At 41.4% G+C, this 27,817-nt stretch overlaps 1 protein-coding gene across 1 annotated transcript; it reads left to right on the top strand.

Moving 5' to 3' along the window:
• The first annotated feature begins 677 nt into the window (after window positions 1-677).
• On the top strand, window positions 678-27,418 carry xpo1a (exportin 1 a). The gene is made up of 25 exons (XM_079500157.1): window positions 678-1,390; window positions 2,096-2,225; window positions 4,510-4,611; window positions 6,421-6,493; window positions 6,631-6,692; window positions 6,785-6,829; window positions 7,661-7,842; window positions 9,282-9,330; window positions 9,439-9,558; window positions 9,790-9,918; window positions 10,357-10,515; window positions 12,957-13,154; window positions 13,494-13,632; window positions 13,837-14,018; window positions 15,853-16,009; window positions 16,228-16,391; window positions 16,632-16,766; window positions 17,073-17,256; window positions 17,535-17,641; window positions 17,993-18,187; window positions 18,505-18,673; window positions 19,214-19,348; window positions 23,704-23,860; window positions 24,014-24,110; window positions 26,420-27,418. Exons 2-25 carry the CDS (start codon window positions 2,100-2,102, stop codon window positions 26,564-26,566), a joined length of 3,213 nt encoding a protein of 1,070 aa, XP_079356283.1. The 5' UTR covers window positions 678-1,390; window positions 2,096-2,099; the 3' UTR covers window positions 26,567-27,418.
• Window positions 27,419-27,817: the final 399 nt, after the last annotated feature.

Genomic DNA, 27,817 nt, shown 5'->3' with positions numbered 1-27,817 from the left:
CTATTCATAGAATCTCTGTCAGTCCTTTGCATATTTCGAGACCTGTAGTGTACAATCCGATCTACTTCACTCATGGCATCTGAGGACCCAAGGGAATGCAGTCGAATGTGAAGTCGATCAGATCACTCATATTCAACGTGCGGGGTCCCCAAATGATTTTGAGGGGTCCTCAGATGATATTCTTAATAGAGGGTATGCCCGTGACATAATCATACCCGGAAGTTATGCGGGAAGCCGGTTACGCCGACTGAGTGGCAAAAAAGACTTTCTGGCCTTGTATTGATAACAAACCAACCCAAACAGCTAAAAGTACTATCTGATTGATTACATTAAACGACGTTAAACTCACTTTGCCAACGTTAACCAACATACAGTATAAGTATGTGTATCTATCTGCACATTTCTAAAATGACAATTGTGTTTAAATTATTATGTTAATAGAAATTATTATGTTTAGCTGTTACTAGAATTCAATTTGGCTAAATATGATTATTAAATAAGTTATTGCATTTTGGTTAGAGTAGAGATGGCATGTTGCACGGCAACGGTAAGAACAGATCTACAAGCTTAACAACAACGCACGGTCGCGACGCGTTGCTAAGCTTGTAGATCTGTTCTTTTTGGCATAAAGAAGTCCGCCCTCACGCCGATGACGCGGCCCCACACGCGCCCAATCAGACGGTTCGAAGGGCGTGCACACGGTCCAAATTTTACGCGGCGCGCGCCACGGGCCCGACAGCAGCACACCGCGCGAGCGAGATGGAATATCCCGGTCTCAACCGGTTTCAACCGGTCCTCCTTTGGGTTTGAAGCATGAGCTCGAGACTGGAGGAAGAACTGAAGCACTCTATATCCACGCATTAAAAACACTCCTGCTTAATCCAACATTATTTAAAAACAATCCGAGCAGAAACAAAAAGAAAAATAAAACCCCGAGAGTGTTTTATTTCGTCATCTTTATTATTATGACCCGGGATACGACTAATAAGTGACTCCGTAGAAATCTGGCTGTATGTGCTAGCGCTTGAGCTAACGTTAGCACCGAAATCTCATTGACTTGTGTGCATTTTGTATGCTAACTGGTGCTAATAGCACAGTTAGCACTTCATCCTAGTTACGAGAGACAGGCTAATATTGTTATTATTATTTGACAGAAAGCGTTTGTGCTCCGTTTTGTGGTCCAATTTGTGGAAATAATTGCAGGACATTACAAATCGTTTTACGTTTACGATATACTAGTCTGTTAGCCACGGAAGCTAGCTAAGTTGCTATCGTTGTGTCCACAGCAGTGTGCCATGAGATAGTTTAGTCAGCTTCCATTCAGTCGAAGAGTTATAATAAAGAGGGGGAAACATTTCTTTTTCGCCGAGAAAACCAAGAACACGACCAGGTAAGTTTGGCCGAAATCACAACAATGTGTTGCCCTTCGCATTAGACAGCAGGTTTCTGTGTGTCTTTCTTTTAAAAGTGGTGTGTATTGTTTTTATAACACTGGATTAACTAACAGGGGATTATAGCGCTAGGCACAGGCTAGTGATTGTTGTTGGTCGACTCACGGATTTCCCCCCCGTACTTCTGGACTTGTTTGATTTGTTTACATCATTCATCACAGACACACCATGGCGCCGTTGCGTTAATGCTTATATTTGGGAGGGGTTGCTTGGCTGCTGTAAAAATACATGCTACCACATAGGGGAGCTGTTCCTCCCTTTGATTTAGGTTTGCCACTGTCACCATCTTTGGTTCACATTTTTAGTGTCCAGAGAAGTATTTGCATTCAAGCATTTTACTGAATGCACTAAATGTGATTTAGGACTTATTTTAATTCACATGATAGTGATTTTAACATGCATTTTCAGGCTTTTCTGTGCTTTTTTTATTCCTTGAACTGCACATGTGAAAGCCTGCATAAATAAGAGTTAAACCTCACTTAACGTTTATTGATTCATTGATTATGTATAATGTACAAATGAAGCATATGCGGATGCGTTTGGTCATAGTTTAACCTTTAAGTTGTTACTTGTTAGCTATTTGATATGGAAAGACAGGACAACTAACTAACCACTACATTCATTATCCCCACCCCCCGCCATAGCTCTATGCCAGCAGAAATGACGATGTTGGCGGATCACACAGCCAGACAGCTGCTGGACTTCAGTCAGAAGCTGGACATAAATCTGCTGGACAATGTTGTCAATTCCATGTACTATGATATTGGATCCCAGGTGAGACAACATTCCATCATTGGACAATGGACAAATCTTGTATCACTTTGATGCATCTGTTCTGTGCAGTATGGTATAGGATTTCACACATGTGTGCTAATTTGAGGTATTCTTAATTCCTAAGGACATTTGGAGGAAAGTCATGGCAGGTAACAGTGATCACTGTATAGCCGCAATTTGCAACTCTAGATTTTTTTATAATGGGATGAATCTAGAGTTGCAATACCCTCCATTGACTCCCCATTCATCCAATTTGCTTTTGCGATCTGCTTGTATTAAACAACGTTAACTCACCAACATTGCAGCTCCAGGCCAAGCTTGAATTATCCTCGTTCAATCTGCCAAGCTTTTGTTTCATAAAAATCCACTGTAGACATGTTATGAGCTACTTTCTCTCAAGAAATTCTGTGCAAGTGATTCTTTTTCTAAGTGTTGGAGTTTGGAAGCACTCGTCGAAGTCACTGAACGGCCCTGCGTACCACCTGTTTCGCATTTTCACATAATGCACAAGGCAGCAGCGCGACCCGTTCAGTGACTTCGACAAAGTAAAATTGCAAATTGGATGAATGGGGACCATTGGGAAGTCAATGGAGGGTATTGCAACTCTAGATTCATCCCATTCTAAAAAAATCTAATTGCGGCTAATCACAGTATAGTGAGAGGGTGTGATTGTTATGACCCTGGCCTAGGGATGCCAGGGAACCGTAATCTTTTCACCAAGGGGAAATGTTTAAGAGACATAACCACCCAATTAATTTTGCTTTGGGCCCTTAACTCTTTGCTTATTGTGTGTAAAATATATTATTTCATTTGAAACATTTATGTAATTTTGTTTGTAATGACTGTTGCACAGCCCGAGTAGAACATAATGATCTGGGAAAATATTCAGTCAAACATGGACTAGAGCCCTGCGTGGGAGTGATTTATTAATCCCACCCACTCCCGTTGAAATTCAGACCAATCCCGCCCGCTAGAGCAATGATTTCATTTTTGACCACCCGCATGTGACCGCCTGTCCGCCACTCCCGCCCGCAACAAAAAAAGTCCCATTTAGTCCCACACCTTCCCGCAATTTTATCGTTTAGTCCGGATAGAAAAAAAAAATACATTTACCCAAACAGTTGCTGAGATTGAGCAGGCGTGCATGCACGAGAGAGAAGTTATGTATTTGTGTGAGTAGCTGTCACAGATCACAGTCACAGATAGAGGGAAAGTGTTAGATTAAGCCTATTATACTATATATATATTCTAATGTGACACTCACGGACACTGTGCAGCAGTGCGCACACGGTGGGTGGAGAGACATGGAGAGAGAGAGGTGCTGCGTGCTGCCAGCGTTACTGGTTATAAAACAAATTGTATACTCATCTTTGTGTTCTGTTTAATGTTATTCCTGAGTGATGCACACAGGGAAAAATGCACAGTGATTACTAATGATTGACAGGTGCGGCAGCTGGGAGCACCTGAAGATGTCTGTTGGAGAGAGTGAGACTCCACGGTGCTTGTCCAGCGCACTAGGGAAATTATACGTTCTCCTCAGACATTCATATTTTTCTAAAGTGTATATAAGCTCTGTATCTGGTTAATTGCAGGATTTTGCGGGGCCCGCTGGTTTTATCTTGACCGCCCGCACCTGCCCGCAGGTATTTTAATACCGCCCGCGCACTCGCTCAGCCAACATTTACGTTGGGTCCCGCGGGCGCTTCGGGCCCCCGCTCCTGTTGCAGCCCTCTACCATGGACCTAACTACTATTAATTTGGTGCTCTAATTTTATAACACAACTTGCCCTGCGTAGATTAAAAAATCACACCTGTGTGAACTGAGTGGTGCAACTCCCCCCCCCCCTCCTCTCTCTCTCTCTCTCTCTCATTAGCAGGCAACAGTGCAGCACTATCTCTCTCTCTGTTTCTGGCACAACAGCGCCCCTACTGGTACTCATAGTCATACTGGTGCTCATAGTCACATTAACGTCACATAGGTGAACACGGACATTGCTGTTCCTTGGAGTGGTTGCACCACTCAAAAATCACATCTGTGTGAAGTGAGGGTCGCTTTTATCATCATCTCATTCTGGCCAATCACAATTTGCGTCCTCACTTTTGTCTTCAATGTTTGTGTTTACAAACTTTTGTCTTCAATGTTTGTGTTTACGCAAACCCTCAAAGCTGGACTTAGGAGGGGCTAGTGCCCCTCAAAAATTATATTGTACATGAGTAAAATCGTTTACTCAAGAAGCCAAGAAAATACAGATAATAACCTCCAGTTGTGGTTGATCTCTCTTAGCAACGGATGGCCCAAGAGGTACTGACCAACCTGAAGGACCATCCAGATGCCTGGACCAGGGTAGACACCATCCTGGAGTTTTCCCAGAACATGAAAACAAAAGTAAGGAATAAGGATCACTAATGGCATGGTATCCCTCTGCAATTGAAAATGCTTTCAGACGGCTGGCATTCAAAAAGATATTTTTTTTCCTACCAACTGTAGCTGGGAACGGGCCATTTAATTCATAATCGTGTGATTGACTGACATCAACACACATGCAAAAAGTCTCATAAGTCTGTCATAGGTATTTATTTGACCTTGTTGTTTATCCAAAGAAGATTGCTGAGCCACAAATACTATTTTTTTTTCTTAGCAACACCCAGCTTCACAATCACACAGATACTTACACACACATTAACACTTACTGTAGAATGCGCCAGAGGTTTTCAAAATAATGGCGCTAGAGTACGGGAAGATTTTACTCTGAAAAGCCCCGCCTCCGTTCCCCCCAAAACCGGGAGACATAATCTTCCATTCTTACCTCATGCTGGTCACGCTAAAGTCTCTCTAGAAGCGTTAATATTCCAAACGAGGCGTGCATAAAAAGTCAGAATTGAAGACAGAACATTGCCCATCTGGTCAAAACCATGGAGAGTTCCCTAGATTAGGAGATACAAGCCATTCTTTTTTAGCCGCAAACAAAAAAGTGAACGGCAGTGTGCATGCCCGAATCAACAAGGAGTACATTGCAAAAGGAGAGGCCAACTTATTTTTTATATATCAATAAAAAAAAAGACCTAAAGACTCCTATACACGTCCAAGGCACCCCATGGTTTTGATATAAACGACGTGTATACACGTCCAAGGCCAAAATTGTGTTAAAAGCTGGTAACTTCCCAACCACAGTCGCTGAGCAGCTCCGCTGGAGTAGAGTACCTTGCTCAAGGGCACATCAGCAGTGTTCGGCCACAAGCGTGCTCTAACTTTTAGACCACCACTGCCCCAAATTAATGTTATTAATTTGTTTGTTCATGTAGCATGTTCATCTATTCTGGAGATAACAAGCTCACAATGTGTCATGTTGCGACACGTTGTGAGCTTGTAGATTGGATATTGTCAGCGAAGATATTTAATTAAGTGATGCCCACCACCACAGTTGAGCTAGGGATTAGGGTGTTGGTTCTCTCAGCATCCTGCGTATGTGCAAGGTTATACAACAAATTCATGGCCTTTTAAATAACTTATCAAGGCAGCCGTCCTGACAGTGTGTCACTGGGCAATAGTGTTTGTGCGCAAGTCAGCACTGTCTGAGTTTATTGTAACTCTCAGTTGCGTCCATCTACACAAAAAAACATAATAAATGGTGATTATGATTTTTGTGCTGAGTAATTATCTCCATTGCATTAAATACAGAGTCAGACTTACAATAGTATGACGTCATCAAAACAAGCTGCACATGTGCACTGACAACACTCCTGCATGACTCGATTATGCCGGTTGATTTAATGACTTGGGTAACGATCAGTAAGCAAAAAATCACACTTGTGTGAAGTGAGCGGTGCCTTTCATCATGCTGATGATGTATGATGATGACGACATCATCATACATCAGCCAATCAAATCATCACATTCCGTGCTCTCTAACACACCTACACACAGCTGTGCACAGGAGCGACTGCACCGCTCAAAAAGCTATGACCGTCACAGCCATAACTGCAAAGCCTTAATGCAAGGTTTTCACCCAAAGGTTTACATTTATTTATACAGATCTGTTACACATTATTGCCCGTTTGTAAAGTGAAAGGGGTGATATGACATGTCATATCACATGTCACATGTTGACAGTGTCAATAACTTGCGCTTCTCTTGTCTTCTAGTCCTTGATTCCCTATAACTGTTAGTGTATTTCTTAATATCCCCTGTCCTCAGTACTATGCACTGCAGATCCTGGAGACAGTCATCAAAACTCGGTGGAAGATTCTCCCAAGAAATCAGTGTGACGGTATGTGTAACTTAAGATATGCTTGATCTTTCTCACAGAATTTAGAGATGGCACAAAATGAATGAGAATATTACACTATATTGTTTTGTATGTGAGTGTAGCTGTAATATAATATGAACATTTCCATGTGTTTCCAGGAATCAAGAAGTATGTTGTCGGACTGATTATCAAGACGTCATCTGATCCTGCAAATGTAGAGGTGATGAACACATCATATGAAAAGCTCATGATCAACTCGGATGAACTTCATGTGACATGTGTTGCTATATTGAATCTGTTTCTGTGTTGCAGAAAGAGGGAGTGTACATAGCCAAACTCAACATGATCCTTGTCCAGGTAAAGGAAAATTACTAGTAGAAAACCTATGCCCTCTGTACAGCACAATGCAAGATGTCATAGACTGTCAGGGAAATAGTTTTTGGTATATTGGTGCAGAGACATTTGGTGTCCCAATACTGGGACACACATTGTGCAAGAATCATACATAGACTGCAAAGAGATGTTTCAAAACATGCTGCTGACAATGATGACTAGGGCTGTATGCCTGTAACTAATAATACTTTTCAGAATTGATTATGTCAAATATTGTTTAAGTTCTTCAATCTATACAAATAGTTCTGACCCTAAAATGACAAAAACATAAGGTAATGGAAGTATAAATCATTTTATGCTCATAACATACTATCTGAACTCAAACGGACATCTTGAAATTGCTTAATATGTTTAGCTAGCAGGAAAAAACATTATATTACTTTTCCTTGAAACGAATAACAATTACAATTGGGTATCGTTCTAAACGGCACATATTGTAATTTATTATAACATGATACTATAGAGCGTCGTAGTCACGCCCCCTTTCAGAACGACGAGAATAAACAATGTTTTGGGCCGATCAAATAATTAGTAAGAAGAAAAACAAAACAAGTGTTTCCTTCCATCTCTGCTTATTGTCAGTGTAAACGTCTTTAAATAAATACCTTTTGAAAAGCCTATGGGGAAAATTAATGGGGAATTATTTCCTGGGCCTCTCGTCGTTCTGAAAGGGGGCGGGACTGCAACGTTCTATACAGATAATTCAATTCATTGAATGTGGCCTAAAAATATATTACATTTTCTGGTTAATTATTCACCCCTAGACTTAACATCACTCACGCTCTGTGGTTCTAGATCTTGAAGCAGGAGTGGCCTAAGCATTGGCCCACCTTCATCAGTGACATCGTAGGAGCCAGTCGCACCAGTGAGAGCCTCTGTCAGAACAACATGATCATTCTCAAACTGCTCAGTGAGGAGGTATTTGACTTCTCCAGCGGCCAAATGACCCAGGTCAAGGCCAAGCATCTCAAAGACAGGTAACAGATTCAGGGCAGTGCACTACACTGTACTTTATATAAGTCTTTCACTTAGCCACTTAAAACCTACTTCATAATAAGTCAAATTGCTAAAATAGCAGATTGACAAGATATGATTCTGCTATAGAGCACCGAAGTCCTGACATCACTGTCAGTAGAGGGCGCCAGTTCACAGGTTCGTGTACTTTTTATTTGCATTGAAATCCCCATAGGGATTTTAAGATCTCTTCATATAAGAACTGTTTGAAAAATAAACCGATCATCCCGGCCTTTTCACTCATATGGATATGAAGCATCGACTGAAGGTGGAAATGTACAAATATACCTAAAGAGTAAAACAATAAGCGCTAGAAACGAGTCAAACAACCCAGAGACTACATTTCCGGGTAGGCGGGGTGGCTGCAGCTGCCCGTCGCACAACATAAACTGACATGTTAATTAAAAAAAAATTAAAAATATTTTTATTGATATTTAATGTTTCGTGGTTAGTACGAGTCGAGTCGCCACCAGCTGAGCTTACGTCAACGAGGAATCTCAGGAACGCAATGTGTTGACAGCTGGGCGTGACGTATATTAGCAGCAACATTACTTTCATATGTAGTTTCAAGGCTATTGCGGCCACATAATTCCCTTTTCTCTAGAAACTGGCTGTATCAAATATGAATGGACATCATTAACGACGCACAGCCACCCCCCTGACAGAAAGGCTGGGATGATCGGTTTATTTTTCAAACACAGTTCTTATATGAAGCGACTTAAAATGGGGATTTCATTGCAAATAAAAAAATACATGAACCTGTGTACTGGCGCCCTCTACTGAAAGTGACGTCAGACTTCGGTGCTCTATTTTTTCTGTTTTAGGAATGAAAGGAATAAGTGCTTAAATTGTTTTAGAGAAAACGTGTCTTTATTGAAGTTTTTCAGAAAACTTAAGGTCAGGATTTAGAAGTCGTTTTTAGTATCGACCTCGGTCCTAAATGGGTTAATCTGTTTCAGATATACAAATACCATTAATTTCTTATTTTCTCCTCAGCCCTTGCGTTTTATTTTCTTTATGATCTGGGTGATTAAACATTACAGATATTATTTCCTGCATGAATTAAATGTAATTAAAAAGCTTTGACAGATGTGTTTGTGGAGCATAAATGTAAAAATCATTAGCAAAGTCTTAGTACAAGATATTCATGTATCGAAGAAGGTCTTATACTGAATCGTTGCTCTTGAAGTAAAAATGATTGAGCAAATGTATACTGCAGATTTTTTCACTGCATGAAGACAATGCTTCTGTTAGCCTGTTCATATAATAAACTGAATATCATGCATCGTAATACTGCTTGAAAACATATCGTGATATTATATTTTTCCTTATCGCCCACCCCTAAACTGAACTAAACCTACCAAAAGACTGAAACATTGCTCATCTCCTCAATCTTTTTCAGCATGTGCAATGAGTTCTCACAAATATTCCAGCTCTGCCAGTTTGTTATGGTAAGTCTAAGTTGAAATAGCCCTCTGCAGCATGGATATCGGGGCCATCTACCTGTTGTATTCTCTTATAAAAACACAATGTTATCTCATGCATCCTTGTTCTGTTAGGAAAACTCCCAGAATGCCCCTCTGGTCCAAGCCACGCTGGAAACGCTCCTTCGCTTTCTAAATTGGATTCCGCTGGGTTACATCTTTGAGACGAAACTAATCACCACGCTGGTGTACAAGGTATAACAGTAAAGATGTTAAATTAGTTTTCTATTAGGACTTTCTGACTCCACCTCATCTTCTAGGACTTGTTATCTTCGTTTCTTAACTTTTTATATACTATTTATATAATACCACATATGTGAATTATTAGTAGACCAGATCCTGATGTGTAATGCATGGTAGAATGTCAAAGTTGTTATCCAATACTACTACAAACTGTTTATTTTCATGTGTTTGTGTGAATTTCAGTTCTTGAATGTGCCCATGTTTCGCAACGTGACGTTAAAGTGTCTGACTGAGATCGCCGGCGTGAGTGTCAATCAGTATGAAGAGCAGTTTGTCAACCTCTTTACCCTCACCATGTGTCAGCTCAAACAGGTACATGGCAAACACATACGATTATTTTATAGCCAGGACATATACATAACCATACACAGTCTTATTATTGACCCACTCTGACCCACTCTGTATGCTTATTATCTTTTGTAAGAAGTGCACAGTCCTTTTACTGTGCTTACCTATTTATCTGCAGATATATCCAGCGTTTTTACCAAGATTAACCAGACGGTTAAGAGTTTATGGTTACTTGAAATACAAACATGGTGTCTGCATGCTATTGTTAAAACAGTATGAAATTGGAAGGAATTAGTCACCTGCTCTCTGTAAATGGGAGACGAATACTATCATTATATTTGAGATGGCATATTATATTATTATTGCATTAAATAAAGTAAAGTAACTTTTTCACTAAGCGTGAATCTTTTCTTTTTATAAATCCACTGAAAAGGCTTGTTTTCTGTCCCTTGCTCTGGCCAGATGCTACCTTTGAACACTAACATTCGGCTGGCCTACGCCAATGGGAAGGACGACGAGCAGAACTTCATCCAGAACCTCAGTTTGTTCCTCTGCACCTTCCTCAAAGAACACGGTCAGCTCATCGAGAGGAGACCCAACCTCAGAGAGACACTTATGGAGGTAAGATGGAGACAATGAATCAGGTCTGTGGTCAATTATTGCTGTGCAGGATAACAAAGTTGATCCTCACTGCATCCATTTTCTGATTTCCCAAAAAATAGTTTTAGATGTAAAAATCACACTGTGTGAAGTGAGGGGCACTCTTATCATCGTACGTAAATTCTCCATTCATTGTTAATGGGAATTTAATATTTGTAGCACAAAAATAGCCCATTTGCTCGTCCATATGATTTAAATTCTCCATTCATTATCAATTGGAATTTAATGTTTGTAAGACAAAAATACAGATTTGATCAGACACATGACGTAATTATCTATTCATTGTCAATGGGAATTTAATGTTTGTAAGACGAAAATCTTCACTAATAGCTGAATATAGGCCCCTCAAAAATCACACCCGTGTGAAGTGAGGGGCGCACTTATCATCATACATCACGTTCCGTGCTCAACCAATCAAATCATCACACATGTTATGTGACGTCTTCACTTTTCTGTCCTCACTTTTGGCTTCAATGTTTGTGTTTACACAGACACCAAAAGTGGGCATAGGAGGGGCTAGCGCCCCTCAAAAATAACAGTCTTGTCCGTCTGTCAACCGTCGTAAGATCCCAGGCTTGGGTAGTAACTTGACTCAGTTACTTTCTTAAAGGGCTTTACAGACTGTCATTTAATAAAATAAAGAAACCATGGCCCCTTTTCATAGAACATCAAATGGGCATGGCAAAACTACCAAGAACAAATCCCAGATTCTGAGAAAGTACTGTGCTGGTCGTGATATTGTAAATTCAACATTTACATGGACATCAGGAACTTAAACAGAGTGAAATGTCTGAACAGTGTTGATAGCTGACAGTTTGATTGCTTGAGAAATCTAAAAGATGACTAATCTACAAGCCAATTATTTATCTTCCAGAACATTCTCTAGTGTGTCCCCCACCCCCCTCCCCCCTTTTTCCACACCTTCCCCAATTTAGTCATTGCCAATTTCCCCGGTGCATTACCTGTCGTTGATATAATTTAACGCACTGTTGTGACGAAAAGAGAGCTCTATGTCTACCGAGCAATTTTCGTTCCTACTTTCACCTATGGTCATGAATTGTGGTTCATAACCGAAAGAAGTAGGTCGCAAATACAAGCTGCCAAAATGGGTTTTCTCAGACGGGTGGCTGGCATAGGGTGAGAAGTTCACTCGACAGAGACTCTGTCTGCTGCTGCTTCTTCGCCTGGAAAGGAGCCAGCTTAGGTGGTTCGGGCATCTGGTTATGCCTCTCTAGTGTCTCCCTAGGGAGGTCCTTGATGCATGTCCCACTGGGAGGAGACATAGATATTAAAAAATATACATGCCTCATTGGTTGCTGCAGTTTATTGGAGCGACCTGTCTGCAACGGGAGGAGGAAGTAAAGCTGCGTCGCTGCCGGTCGCGGTCACTCAAGTGACTACTGGCCAATCAAATCACATCTTTTCTGGGATCTTCCGTTTACATTGCCAAAGCAAGTGCCGCTGGGAAAGAAGGAATCGCGCCTCTGATTGGCCTACCGAACGTCCCCTTCCGTTCTCCCGCTTTGCTTCCGCTATGCTTCGCAAGGAATCTCGGGAAAGATTGCCAATATCGCCTCCATGTTCCTTCCGTTGAGATACAGACGACCCAGACGTTTAAATGTCTATGGGAGGAGACCCCAAGAACAACAACAAAATGTTGGAACTTTTGTTTTGTGAATGCAGTCATTCATATGTGTAATTATTTGTGGCCCGGTGGTATCAGCTGTCCTTGTTAACGAGGACTTGTTTAAAGGGTTGCAGCGCTTATTTTCCAATGCCGGAGCGGTTGTGCAAAGACCCGCCCGGCAGCACTGTTTAATGCAATTTATTTGTGCGTCTATAAGTATTTTTGTTGACAAAGTTGTAAATGTCCACAGTATGTTGTATATCCATAACATAAGCAAGCAGCACGCTAGCAGACTACACTAGTTCTGTCTTTCAATAATTTTATTATACCTGATCATCTTCATCATACATTTATAGCTTATAGTTTAAGCATGTGACGAGCTTATGTGACGAGCTTATAGTTTAAGCTCGTCACATGAAACTCTATACCGAATTATCAAAACATTAGAAAGTAGCCGGCGTATCTATCAGATTGTGAAAATATAATAACATTAATAATAATAAAATGATTGAAAGACGTGCTGCTATACTGTTATACTGTTGACTTGACTTTCACAACTTTGTCATGAGTAATAAAAAAGTATAACACACACAAATACATTGCATTAAACAGTGCTGCCGGGCAGGTCTTTGCGCAACCACTCCGGGATTTACATATAGGCGGTTGCAACACACTTAAGCTGTCATAATGTGAAGGGTACCTGGCTGGTACCGCATTTCTTTTAAATATATATTTCCCATTGAAACCTGACATGTAATTGTCTTTTCTTCTGCAGGCCCTTCATTACATGTTGCTGGTGTCTGAGGTGGAGGAGACGGAGATCTTTAAGATCTGTCTGGAGTACTGGAACCACCTGGCAGCAGAGCTCTACAGAGAGAGTCCCTTCTCCACCTCAACGTCACCTCTGCTGTCTGGAAACCAGCACTTTGATGTACCACCACGCAGACACCTCTACCTACCTGTGCTTTCCAAGGTAGGGAAGCTTTTCTGCCCTACTTTTATCCTGAATATGTACTTTGCTCAGCCAATCAAATCATCGTGTTTGTGTTCACACAAACAGACTTAGACAAGCTTAGGAGGGGCTTGCACCCATCAAACATTTTAAAGGTACTGTTCAGTGTACAAATCAGGGCTGCAACTTATTATTTTAATAGATCTAAAGGTTAATTTACAAATCAAAAACTTTTACTATATAACATTTCAGCATTTATTGACACATTTGAGACTTAATGGGGAAACGTCCTATCTAAATTACATTTCATTGTTTGTATATTATATACATAATTACCTCCACTCATGTCGTCTCCTGCAGGTGCGTTTGCTGATGGTGAGCCGTATGGCCAAGCCAGAGGAGGTGCTGGTGGTGGAGAACGACCAGGGGGAGGTGGTCAGAGAGTTCATGAAGGACACAGACTCAATCAACCTCTACAAGAACATGAGAGAAACGCTTGGTAAGTGTTAGTTCTGCACACTCTTCTAATGCTGTGTCATGCTGCATTCGTTAATCCCATCATCTCCCACACCACTTCAGGTGTGAATAGTGAATAGTGTTAATATGTTAATGAATCGTTCCTTACATCGGAACAAATTAACAATCAAGCAACCGCATTTTTTCCATATAAAGAATGTATCTCTCCATCTCTCTAAAATTGCAGTGTACCTCACCCACTTGGACTATGCGGATACGGAGCGCATCATGACCGAGAAGCTCCACAACCAGGTGAATGGGACCGAGTGGTCGTGGAGGAACCTTAACACACTCTGCTGGGCCATCGGCTCCATCAGTGGGGCAATGCACGAGGAGGACGAGAAGAGGTTCCTGGTCACTGTCATCAAGGTGAGCGGCGCACATTCACCTCTTGTACCTAATACAGAAATGTAAGATATTTCAAGTCTAGGTCTATGTGTCTGGAAAATAGGGAATCCTGTACAGTCTTCACTTACAGCCAGAGTATTTATTAAGAATACAATCAATGTTTTGTTTGTTTCGGTCACACTGACCTTCATTGGGTGATACAAGATGAAGGTCAGTGCAACTGAAATATTGCATTCCCAATCAAACTTTGGCTGTAGGAGGCATTGTCGTCGTTCCCTTTTTTCATGCATTGACTGCCTCCTTCTACACACCTGTCCTTGAAGTAGGTGTGCAGAAGGACTTTAATTTTAACAACTAGGTCTGTGTCGAAGTGTCCCTGGTCACTAACCTTTAACTGAAAATGTGAAATATGTATTTATTATGATTATAAACCGATTATAAACCGATTATACATAAAAGGCTCATCTACCGGTTAGCCATTGATGTCCATGTACTGAATCCTTAAATCTACCAGGTCACACTCATTTTCCATTCATGTTTTTTTTAGAGCTGGGACTCGATTAAAATTTTTAATCTAATTAATTAGAAGCTTTGTGATTAATTAATCTCGATTAATCGCATTTTAATCGCATATCAATATTCAACCCGAGAACAGTGATAAACCTTTTTTTTCAAATGTTTTTGGTATCCCAGTGAATCAATGAATAGTGACTACAGGGTACCACTCATTTTCAACATTTTACTGTCATTAATATACCTTAGAGCTGTTGTGTGGAAATAATAAAAAAGTCACCCCATTCTGTGTTGCCTAGAACTGGAGGTCTGAAAAAAATCAGTAACAGTAACAAGTACATCTCAGTGACATCACAAAGCTGTACTTCATAGTGTTACTGTTTTTTGTCAGACCTCCAGTTCTAGGCAACAAAAAATGGGGTGACTTTTTATTATTTCCAGTTTTCCACACTGAAAATGAGGGGTATTCCCCTTTAAGCAATACAACTTTTATTTCTCCAACAGATAAACAAGTGCAGCAAGTGCCTATATAAAGTGTCTATGAATACTCAAATGTGCTTTACATGGTGGGGCATGAGAAAAAAAATAAAAACAACTTTATTAGGGGGTAAACACTTAGACAAAGGAACAAAATAAAAAACGGTGGAATGAACTAGCTGGGGAGTGCATTTCACATGGGGTTTGGGCAGACCATTGTCTGACCACAGACTTTCACACTTGCTGCTTCAGTATGTTTCGCATCGAGGACAGCTTGACAGCTTCGTGCTGTGGTGAAATCTCCGCGAGCCTCTGCAAGGCGTGCAAGCCTCTACTCTGCGAGACATGCTAAGCTGAAGCAGCTAGCATGGAAGCTAGCTCTAATCCATAGCTCTGGCTATGGACCAGAGCTAGCATGGAAGCTAACATCCATTTCCTCTGACATTGCACACAACCATGCTGCTATCCACGCGTCCATCCGATAGCTTTTAAATCTAAATGTCCCATCCACGGAGCAAACGTTTGGGTGTTGTAAGTTGTTGTCTGACGTAGCTGTAGAGTGGACTGGACTGCTGCTGCTGCTCCTCCCCCTGCAAGCCGTGCAAGGAGTGCAGCAGCCTAATGAGCCTAGAAATGCGCCCAGTGAGAAACGTTCCGCCGTGAAAAAAAAAGGTGCGATTAAATGCGTTAATTTTTCTGTAGTTAATTAATCTCAATTAACGCGTTAAAGTCCCGGCCCTAGTTTTTTTCATTGACGACATAAAATTAAATTAAAATGGTAGGAAAAGTCTTGTGTTTAACCTGCTGAAACATCCAGTCGGACTGTATTAACTGACTCCCCACCTTCCTGTCCTGCCTAATGAAGGACCTACTAGGGCTATGTGAGCAAAAGAGAGGCAAAGACAACAAGGCCATCATAGCATCCAACATCATGTACATCGTGGGCCAATATCCCCGTTTCCTACGCGCCCACTGGAAGTTCCTGAAGACTGTCGTCAACAAGCTGTTTGAGTTCATGCACGGTGAGAAACTGGAAGATTTTGATTTAGTATATGTTAATCTTAGTGTCACTGAGTAGACTGGCTCTTACAACTTTGTGTTTCCTACATTTATGGGTGTTGGGGGAAACATCATTCTTTTTGGATACAAACTGACAAACGCACAAAGCCACACATTAAAAACACAACACTTTATAAAGGTTCTCAATTGTATAATTCTGTCTCTCTCGTGCTGATTTCAGAGACCCATGATGGTGTGCAGGACATGGCATGTGACACCTTCATCAAGATCGCCCAGAAGTGTCGTCGTCACTTTGTCCAAGTTCAGGTGGGAGAGGTGATGCCCTTCATTGATGAGATCCTCAATAACATCAACACCATCATCTGTGACCTTCAGCCACAGCAGGTACGTCCTCCGAATTACACCAATGTGTTAATTTATCACTTCCAGCTTGTTGAAAAATATGCTCTTCCATAGTTGTTGAAGAATGTAGTCAGTACAGTACAACGAATCAGGATTTATTCTCAATGTGAGGAATAGATAGTGAATACCTAAAGTTAATAGAAAATTCAGGCTTAAGGCTTTTATAAAACAAATTGCATCTGTTCCCCAGTTATAATCCTTGCTTGTCCTCTCTGACTTCAGGTCCATACATTCTACGAGGCAGTGGGCTACATGATAGGGGCTCAAACAGACCAGGCAGTCCAGGAGCACCTAATAGAGAAGTACATGCTGCTGCCCAACCAGGTGTGGGACAGTATCATCCAACAGGCCACCAAGGTAAGGACAAGCTCCCCTGCTAAACATCTTGCACATCCAAAGGCATTGGTCAAGCATTCCGTAGCCCGTCAATTAGTATTTGAATTGATTTAAGTAACTATGCATATTAATTAGACCTTGAAATCAATTCCCAGAAAATTCATCAAATAACATTCTAGTTTGATCAAATAATTGCTTTAGTGATCATGTGTATCATGTGAAAGTGTCCAACATGTGCTATACCTCATCACGATGTAAATTCTCGTCTTTGTGCCTGGTGTTAATCTCCCACTCTGGTTTAACCACTCATGTGGACCCCCTCTGCAGAATGTGGACATCCTGAAGGATGCAGAAACTGTTCGTCAGCTGGGCAGCATTCTGAAGACTAACGTCAGGGCCTGCAAGGCCGTAGGACACCCATTTGTTGTGCAGCTGGGACGCATCTACCTGGACATGCTGAACGTCTATAAGTGTCTGAGTGAAAACATATCCTCAGCCATTCAAACCAATGGTAAGCTACAATCGTGTGTGTGTGTGTGTGTGTGTGTGTGTGTGTGTGTGTGTGTGTGTGTGTGTGTGTGTGTGTGTGTGTGTGTGTGTGTGTGTGTGTGTGTGTGTGTGTGTGTGTGTGTGTGTGTGTGTGTGTGTGTGTGTGTGTGTGTGTGTGTGTGTGTGTGTGTGTGTGTGTGTGTGTGTGTGTGTGTGTGTGTGTGTGTGTGTGTGTGTGTGTGTGTGTGTGTGTGTGTGTGTGTGTGTTCTGAAGCTAACTTCACTCTGGTATTCTAATAGGTGAGATGGTGACTAAGCAGCCTTTGATCAGGAGTATGAGGACGGTTAAGAGAGAAACATTAAAGTTGATCTCTGGTTGGGTCAGTCGCTCCAATGATCCCCAGATGGTGAGCCTAAACATTTTTTTCATCATATTAATAATCACTAATATGTCCACTAAATGCTATGTTGTCTTATGTTCCATGGATATATTTTAACCCCATATCGATCTATTGTGAGGATGATCTGAAAGTGTGACATAACACTTCCCAATGCATTGTATAGAGCTCCCCATCTAGGCACTGAAAAATAACGTTAGCCTACATAAAACAAGTTATCCGATATAGTGAAGAGAGACAGGGCATCAGAAACGGGGAGGAATATTTGTGTTTATGGGCTGAGTTCCAGTAATGTGCCTGAGAAAACTGACATAACAAAAATGAATGTTGTCACTCACCACTTTCTGTGTGGTTGTATAGGTGGGTGAGAACTTTGTGCCCCCACTCCTGGAGGCAGTGCTTATCGACTACCAGAGGAACGTCCCCGCTGCCAGGGAACCCGAGGTTCTCAGCACCATAGCGACCATCGTCAACAAGTTGGGGGCTCACATCACCGGTGAAATCCCCAAGATCTTTGATGCCATCTTCGAATGCACGTTGAATATGATCAACAAGGTAGCGTCCCTTTGAAAATGTATATGAATAATGTAATATTAAAAATGTATGTACTAAAAATGACAATCTATTGGTATAGAATTGTATGTATAATCTTTTTAAGACAATAAAAGACATGAACTAATAACGATTTAATGGTGTCTGATTCGGATACATAGCCCTTAATCGTAATAAGCCCCCTTAATCTTGAGGTCTTTTCTATCCCTGTTTATTGTATGTGTTTAATTGAATGGCAACCTACATGTCTGCACAAATTCTGCTAACCTGGAGGCTTTTTGCTTGTAACTTCTAATGATTTATTTCTCTGTCCCCTTCAGGATTTTGAAGAATACCCTGAACACAGGACACACTTCTTCTACCTCCTTCAGGCGGTCAATTCGCAGTGTTTCCCAGCCTTCCTCTCGATTCCTCCAGCCCAGTTCAAATTGGTTTTGGACTCTATTATCTGGGCCTTCAAACACACCATGAGGAACGTGGCCGACACAGGTACTGAAATGAACACCGTTCTCGTTCTGTGCTGTTCTTCCACCTGGAAAATGCAGCCTATAGTCAGAGTGTCAGTGATAATGTTTTGTATATCGAACAGGAAATGCATAATGCATAATTAACAGTCCTAGCTATAACGATAGATATTAAAACATCTGGAATGCATCTGTCATTTTAGCATTGGCTATTCAAAAATGGCACATACAAGCTCACAGTGACGTGCTATGAGCCTGTACAGCTGCTATTTCTGAAAAAAAAACATTGTCTGTCCTGATGAAGGTCTAAGCGACCGAAATGTTGACCTAATAAAGAGCAAAACATTTTTGGCAAGTGTCTGACAGTGTGTTTTTCAAAGATACCCTTTTTTAAATATATATTGAAAGTGTTTCAATATATATAAATGTTGAATATATTTTTATTGAGAACCACTGATTTAGAAGGCATTTGTAGAACCGGCCTCAGGTCTTAATATGTCTGCAGAAGAAAAGGGGTTGCCTAAAAAAACAACACACTAATGATGTGATGTGATGTGTTGTGTAGGTCTACAGATCCTGTACACCCTCCTGCAGAGCGTGGCTCAGGAGGAGGCGGCTGCACAGAGCTTCTACCAGACATACTTCTGTGACATCCTGCAACACATCTTCTCAGTGGTCACTGACACCTCACACACTGCAGGTACACTGTTTGAAGCCATCATATTGATGTGTGATGATGTCCACACATGGTTAATCACTGTTGTCTTGTCAGACATTACACTGGGGATGAAAAGGTACAATTTTGTTTCCAGGTATAGGACTGTGCAAAATGTTTTAACAGCTTGGACCTAGGGGGGAGCTGTTGTGCAGATTGATTGATGTAATACTTTATTAGTCATAATTGTAAACAGCATGAGGTAGTCAGACATTTAGGCTAAAAGGATAGGCTCCTCCTGTCCACATGTCGAAGTGTCCTTGGGCAAGATACTGAACCCTACATTGCCTCTAATGAGTTGCCACCATTGGTGTGTGAATGTGGGAAGTGAGGACGCTGGCGTCGACTGTTCGCAGCTTCACCTCCTATGAATGAATGAATGAATGAATGAACCATTGTAAAGCGCTTTGAGCACTTGGAAAATCGCTATGAAAATGCAATTCATTATATATGGTGGTGTGGGTGACTGACGGACGGGAGATGCAGGTTTTCATAGTAACTGCGACCTACGGTCGCAAATGTCTATACAGTGCTATGTCTACATTAAATGCTATCTAAGTTAGATAAGTTGAGTCTTTGCATACACCTGTGAGGTTGTCGGGGCTAGAGCAAGTGCTGTGGCAATGTTATGCTAGCTGGCTGTGTCGCGTCTGTACATTGGTGTGATTAGTTCCCCAATGATTCGCCATGCAACTCCTTGCAACATACGTGCAACTGAATGGTGCTTTAAAGATTTTTTCAAACATGATCATCAGGTATTATTATATAAGGAGGAAGATGGGGTTTTTTTTTTTTTAAAGGGTACAGTATTTGTTAAAATATTGTTTTCATGTTTGTTTAGTCCCTAACACAAACATTAAATGCCATTAACAATAAAGAGTTAATGGGAGAGATCGTAAATCATTTGTGAATTTGTACCGCATCGCTGAGAAAATGTAGCTGGTTGTACGGTACTGCTAGCTAAAGGCTGTGAGCTAATGCGAGTGGTGTTCTCTTCCCAGAGGCTCCCACCTTCGTTTAACCCGGAAGGGAAACAAGCTCCGTAGAGTGGGAGCAAACGGGCGGCATATCGGCAATGACAGCATTCTAACACTAGATGGTGCAAAAGGAGTTGACACAAAAAACTAAAATTTTATCTGAACAAATGCAGGGTACCATCGTGCACTCAGCTAGTGGCATAAATTTGGTTTTACAAACCCCTTTTGGTAAGCATTATGTTATACTTTAGCTATTGAAAAAGAGCAGATCTACAAGCTCATAGCACGCCACCAAGTGGCGCGCTACGAGCTTGAAGGTCTGCTATTTTTGAAATATCGTGAAAATGAGGCACAAATCTTTGAATATATATTCTTTCAGAAGACTTTTTTTTTAGGTCAGGCCTAAATGAGTTAAAGGAGAATTCCATGCTAGAAGGCTTTCTTACCTTTATTTGTAGTTGTTACGTCCCCACCAAAGAGGTCCAGGTGTTATTTTGTGCAAAAGTGCATTATTGGCATTGAATTGAATGGGGATATGGGGTGTTAATTCGCTTATTTCCATCGCTCAAAAGGTTTAAAAAAATTGTATATATCCTCTCTTCATAATGTAAATAGTATCCCAAGCGGCACACTTTACTACTTATTTCAATGGAAATAAGCGAATTAGCACAAAAACCCAACCCCCATTGAGGGCTTATATTAGGGGGAATAGACAATAATGCACGGACCTCTTTGTTGGGGACGTAACGACTACAAATACAGGTAAGAAAGCCTTCTAGCATGGAATTCTCCTTTTAATGTGAACAAAAAAAGTGACATGAGGCTCTAAGTGGACCCATCCATCAGCAAGAGCCTTATCTTCTTCAGATGCTTCGCTATACTCGCACTCTCTCTTAATCTGTAAGCAGTGCTGGGACTTTGCCGATATCTTGATTGACTATGTGGTCTCCGCTGGAATGGATTCTTGGGTGTTTTCTTCCATGGCTTCCATGGAATCGGGTTGTAGAAGCTCTGCGATGGGTAGCCTTTATAATATGGACTAGCTTTCCCTTTTTCATTGGTCTTTTCTAGCCATACCTTATACTTGTCCTCTGCCTTCTTTCGACGTTCGTGTTCCTGGTCCTCCTTCCTGACCGATTCCTCCTGTTCCTTCTTTACTTTCTCATTTCTTTCCTGGTTCTTCTTGCAGAGCCATTCTTTGTATTGTAAATTACGGCATTCTGTCTGCCTCTGCTTCACTTCCTTCCACTGCAACTCCTGTACCTCTTTTCTCTGCTTCAGCTGTTTCTCATGTCTCTCCTGCTCCGCCTTCACCTTAAGCCATGCCTGGAACCTCTCTTTCACTACTGTCCTCTTCTGCTCCTGCTCTCTCTCCTCCTGCTCTTTTCCCTCCTTCCGCAGGCGTTCCTCCTCTACTTTCTTTTTCATTTTCAAGCCATCAACTTTATTTTTCTTAACTAGCCACATCTTCCACGCACCAAGCGTTGGCGAGGCTGTGGGCTCCTCAGCTGCAGTAACTGCCTCTTCGGGATGTGGTTTTGGAAGTTCACACCTGACTGGAGCGATTGCAGGTCTTCGGTCTTCAACCTGTTTTCTATACCGTTTATGCTGAACAGTATAATCTATGTCTTCATTACTATGAAACCTGTCCTGGTAGATGGGAGGGAGTATGAGGAATGTACTGTCAACAGTTTCTGGTTGATACTGCGCTGTGTAATCAAGGTCCTCGCAAATCTCAAAGTTATCATGGTCGATAAGAGAGAGCACGGGGAATGTCTTGTCATTGTCGGGTTGATGCTGAGCTGCATTATCCAGGATTTTGTCACTATCAAAGGTGTCATTGTAGAATGTATTGTCAGTGTCAGGTTGATCTGCATAATCCAGGTTTTTGTCGTTATCAGAGATTGGAGTGAGTAGGGAGAATGTCTTGTCATCAGTGTCATAATCCAGGTTTTTGTCGCTATCAGAGATTGGAGATAGTAGGGAGAATGTCTTGTCGTCAGTCTCATACTCCAGGTTTTTGTCGCTATTGGAGATTGGAGGAGATGGTAAGGAGAATGTCTTGTCATCAGTGTCATAATCCAGGTTTTTGTCGCTATCAAAGATTAGAGGAGATGGTAAGGAGAATGTCTTGTCATCAGTGTCATAATCCAGGTTTTTGTCACTATCAGAGATTGGAGGAGAGAGTAGGGAGAATGTCTTGTCATCAGTGTCATAATCCAGGTTGTTGTTGCTATCAGAGATTGGGCAGAGTAGGGAGAATGTCTTGTCAGTATCATAATCCAGGTTTTTGTCGCTATCAGAGATTGGAGAGAGTAGGGAGAATGTCTTGTGGTCAGTGACATAATCTAGGTTGCTATAAGAAATTGGGGAGAGTAGGGAGAATGTCTTGTCATCTGTGTCATAATCCAGGTTTTTGTTGCTATCAGAGATTGGACAGAGTAGGGAGAATGTCTTGTTGTCAGTGTCATAATCCAGGTTTTTGTCGCTGTCCAAGATTGGAGTGAGTAAGGAGAATGTCTTGTCAGTGTCATAATCCAAGTTTTTGTCGCAATGAGAGATTGGAGAGAGTAGGGAAAATGTCTTGTCTTCAGTGTCGGGTTCATCGAGAGCTGCATAATCCAGGTCTTGGTACATAGGAGAGAGCTGGTAGAAGTTGTCGGAAGAAGACAGATAGTCGTACATGATGCTGTATCTGTTGGCCCTGCTGTACATAAGAGGTGTCTGTCCAAATGTCTTGGGATCAGGGGAAGGTAGTATCTTAGATCGAAACACAGTCATTGTTGCTCAAAGAGAGCTCTGTGTCAAATTGATCCAATGACTAACATGTCACCACAGATCCAGTAACTCTGTTTCAAACAAATCATTCTCTCCTTATATACAGTATGTACTTGGTCTAACCCAGTGACATCACTGATGATGCAACCTAGTGCTTAAATACAGGGGGTGGTTGACTGATAAGAAATTAGTCTGTTTTTCTTTGATATGTGTGAGCTGTAATTATCTGTGCCATAAGAATTGCCATCAACATAGACATTTACAGCTAAAATATGCAGTACCTGTGTACTATTACAGCTCACAGCAGCCCAGAGTTCTTAGTGCAGTACAAAGTACATGGAAGCCAGTCTATTATGTCAGGTATCATAGGACACCAGCTTGGGACAACAGTAGTGAGTAGTAAATGGGCATTGGTTTCTAAACAATCGTCAAACCCGATATGGATTTATTTATACAAAGGTCACAAAAAGATGGACCATAGAAAACAATTTCTATGATCAAATCAAAAAATGTGGTCTAAAAAAATGTTTAGGAAACCCAATCTTGCTGATGAGCTAAACTGCTTTCCTTGCTTTGTGTTGACAGGTCTGACCATGCATGCTTCCATCCTGGCCTACATGTTCAACCTGGTAGAGGAAGGCAAGATCAATGCATCCCTTAATCCCACCAGCAACAACAACCAGGTTTATGTTCAAGAATATGTGGCTAACCTTCTCAAGACGGCCTTCCCACATCTACAAGAGTAAGTGTTCTTGCCTGGTTTATGTCATCAAAGCCCCGATAACTTACTGTATATGTGATTTGGTACAGAACCAGCACACTTACCGTCAGGTTCTATTTCCAAACTGCACACTCACCCATTACCATTTTGCTGTTTTTCCCCCCTCCCCTCTAGTGCCCAGGTGAAGGTGTTTGTAACGGGCCTTTTTAGTTTGAACCAAGACATCCCTGCCTTCAAGGAACACCTGAGGGACTTCCTGGTGCAGATCAAGGTCAGAGAAGCCAGATAACGGTCACATGGTTTTGTGCTTTAGAAAGGATACTGAATAGAATGTCTATTAGTTTCTAAAAAATCACACCTGTGTGAACTGAGTGGTGTAAGGTCTTATATAGACTGATCAGCTGTGGTCTGACGTAATGAAATCACACCCGTGTGAACTGGGTGACCATAGCAACCATGCTCATTTTTTGTACGGACAGACACGTGTACGGACAGACACGTAAACTAACAAAGCCAGTTGTAGGAGTGGTTTACACCACTCAAAAAAATCATATTCACCATAGTGTGTTGTGTGTGCGTGTATATGTGTGCATACAAGTAACCACAATCCAAGGGCACCATTTTTACACTATGCCCAAAACACCAGAGCAGGGGTTCTCAACGTTTTTGGCTGGGGACCCCCGAAAATGCTTTGGCCATGTCTCGCGACCCCCCATCACCAATACAAATTGACCGCTACAATTACCTTAATAATAGAGAAAATGGTCAAAATACATCATAAATAAATACTGAAACAAGATATAATCATTAAAGGGTAAGACCACTTTTTGAGAGGTTTGGGTTTTCTTTTTTTTATTATGGGCAAACTAGTCTCTTCCATGAGTTATTTCGCTCCGTTGTGGTGTTTATTAGCAATTTAAGAAATAAAAAATAGTCGCTCATTGACTTCCATTGTAACGGGGTAACAGCTCTCAAAGTCACTCTTTTAGCACATAAACCAACGCAACAAAAGCTGATTCTGACAGTTTATCAGGAAAACTCATGCGGTTTTATTTTCGTCTTTTAACACAATCAGCCCCGGGATTCCTTCAAAATAGGAGCTCTGGGGTGCCGGGAAGACATGCTTGCTTATCTTTCTCGTTTCAATATTATCGCTAAATAATCCATCACGTTCATATTTTGAACGAGAGACAGTTGAGAAGTCAGAAATGAAGAGCTTAGTATATCCATCAGATCAAAACCACGGAGAGCGCCCTGGATTAGGAGAGACGAGGCATTCTTTCTGCAGCGGTAAACAGACCGGACCGGACCACGCATGAACGAAAAGCGAAGCGTATGGTAGCCTTGGAGTCTCACTCAAAAATAAAAATATTCTTCTCTCGTTTGATATCATTGAAAATGCGCTAGGACATCATTGCAACCCGTCGGTTGGATTGCTTATGACGTGTGGACACGTCGGATGGACGGAACCTGTTAAGATAGATTTATAAAGTTACTATTTTGGTTGGAGATATACTGAAGCAGTACTCTGGCGTTCCCAACTCTTGCGGGGACATCTTGAGAGGTTTCGTTTGAAAACAAGTCTCCGCGCTGTTTGAGATGCACCCAGCTGCAGCCTCGCATACGAGCAGTCCCAGACACACACTTCTTCTAAAGTGTCTCCCTCAAACCCGTCCATTGTGTATGTTTTTAGTGACAAGCGGACGAGATCAAATCCATTTGTTTACATCCCCTCAACGGCATTCCAATATTACGCTTCAGGAGTGTGTGTACAGTTTTGGTCCAATCAGATCGTTTTTTACTCAACACGGACAGCAGTGATTCGGTCGGTGTAGGCATACCTACCGGATCTTCTTTCTACACAAATTAGTCAAAACAAGACTAAATTGACATTTTTTAAAACCGCATGAGTTTTCCTGATGTCATAAACCAGGGGTATTCAACTAGATTAGGTCGGAGGCCACAACTGTAGAATGATTGTGTGTGGCGGGCCGCACAGCGTGCGTGCGAAGCGTGTTTTTTTGGGGGATTCTACAAATGCATTTTGTGTTCAAACACAAAGATTTATGTAGGCTAATACATTTGTGCACAGTATGAGCACAGGGTGATATATGTCTATACAAGTATATGCTATACCTTAGAATAGACCTATTTGACAGAACGAGCGTCAACGAGCACTAGCTGGAAACACACACACACTCTGCAGGAAGTGCCCTTGAATATGATAGAATATAATTTAGGATTACTGTCATTATGATAATCTAGCACTTTATATTTCGCACACTGATGTGTGCGATATATACCTGTAACTTTCTCTCACTGACAGATGCTTTCCTGGTTCTAATGTACAGTAACTATAACAATAAATGTGTAGTTGCACCACTCAGTTCACACGGGTGTGATTTTTTTAAATATCATTTCGGGACCCCCCAAAAATAATTTCGGGACCCCCCCGAGGGGTCGCGACCCCCAGGTTGAGAACCCCTGCACTAGAGCACCTTCGTTAAGGGGCAACGTTGACTCCTGCAGTTCTCTGTGAATGAACTGTCCCTTCATGTATGGTACCTTTTTCCTGTGCAGGAGTTTGCTGGTGAGGACACCACAGACCTGTTCTTGGAGGAGAGGGAGGCGTCTTTACGCCAAGCCCAGGAAGAGAAACACAAGATCCAGATGTCTGTTCCTGGAATTCTCAACCCTCACGAAATCCCAGAGGAAATGTGTGATTAAAAGAAAACTATGGAAAAAAAACAACCACCACATGTACAATCCTGAAGGAAAAATGTCAAGTTTGAAGCTGGAAGCTCTTCTTGACTATAGTGTTTTTCAAGCGTGTGTGTGTGTGTGTGTGTGTGTGTGTGTGTGTGCGTGTGCGTGTGTGAAAAATGTGTGCGTGAAAAATGTGTGCGTTTGAGAGGAGAGGGTTGGAAGGATCCTCAGCACTCGGTTGTATGTCGACCAAATCAATGCCAATATGTAAATGAGAATTGTGACCCCCCCCCTTTCCCAAAATACCACATCGCGGATCCCTTTTTTTGCATACAGAAGCATTTTATACAGATGTTTGAGTAATACTTTATTGTTTTGTTTTCTTGGTAATTTGAGCTTTATGTTTGGTCACACTTTTCTTTGTTTAGACATGCATGAAGTTTAACAAATTAAAGATTGGTTATTTTAATTCCCTTAATTCCTTGTATCAACCCCACCCCCCCCCACCCCCCATCCATTACCTCTTTGTTTATATGTAATATAACAAGTTCAAAGCTCATGAGGTTACTTTAACAAAATACTCTAGTTTCAGGAAAACGGGGAGCTTGTGTGGCCTATGTACACTGCAAGATGAATGTGATGGTCAAGGGTAGAGAGATAATGCTGCTTCCTTTGCTGTCCATAGTTTGGTTTGCTTTTTTTTCTTTTTCTCTTACTCCCGAGGAAAGGTGGAGCTTCGATTTGCATCCAAATCTGACCGTTCTGAATTTGGATAAGAATCTTTGAACAAAGGAAGTCTATGTGCATATCATCCTGTTTGTAAAGCTGTCTTAGTACTATGGGAACATAAAATTGGTTATTTTTACAAAAACATCACTGTGATTGTGTGCTACTTCTAACATGTTACTTTTTACAGTGTAAAAGGTCATTGACAAGCCCAGGAAAAAAAATTACATGTCCAAAACTAGGATCCAGACATGAACAGAAACACCATTGCCAGATACATGTGCATTTATGTTTATTTTTTTATTTTTTCCTCCAGATTGAACGCACCGGTATCCCAACCAGAATAAATATTTTCTGTTTACTAAAGAACTGGAGAAATGGGAGACTAAGCAGTGGCACCAGTCATTACTATAAGAATATAAAGCTTTAAGGTTTAATCCCACACCTTTGATGTGCACTAGGTTCTGCTAGATGCCCTGAAATGGGCAGAGGATAAGCAAACAGTTGCTCTGGGTGTTTTGACATGTACCATTTCAGCCATCAAAG

This window comes from Electrona antarctica (assembly GCF_951216825.1).
Source record: "Electrona antarctica genome assembly, chromosome: 4".
Lineage (NCBI taxonomy): Eukaryota > Metazoa > Chordata > Actinopteri > Myctophiformes > Myctophidae > Electrona > Electrona antarctica.
Note: the sequence above shows the minus strand (reverse complement) of the source record. Positions and strands in the feature narration are given on the sequence as shown.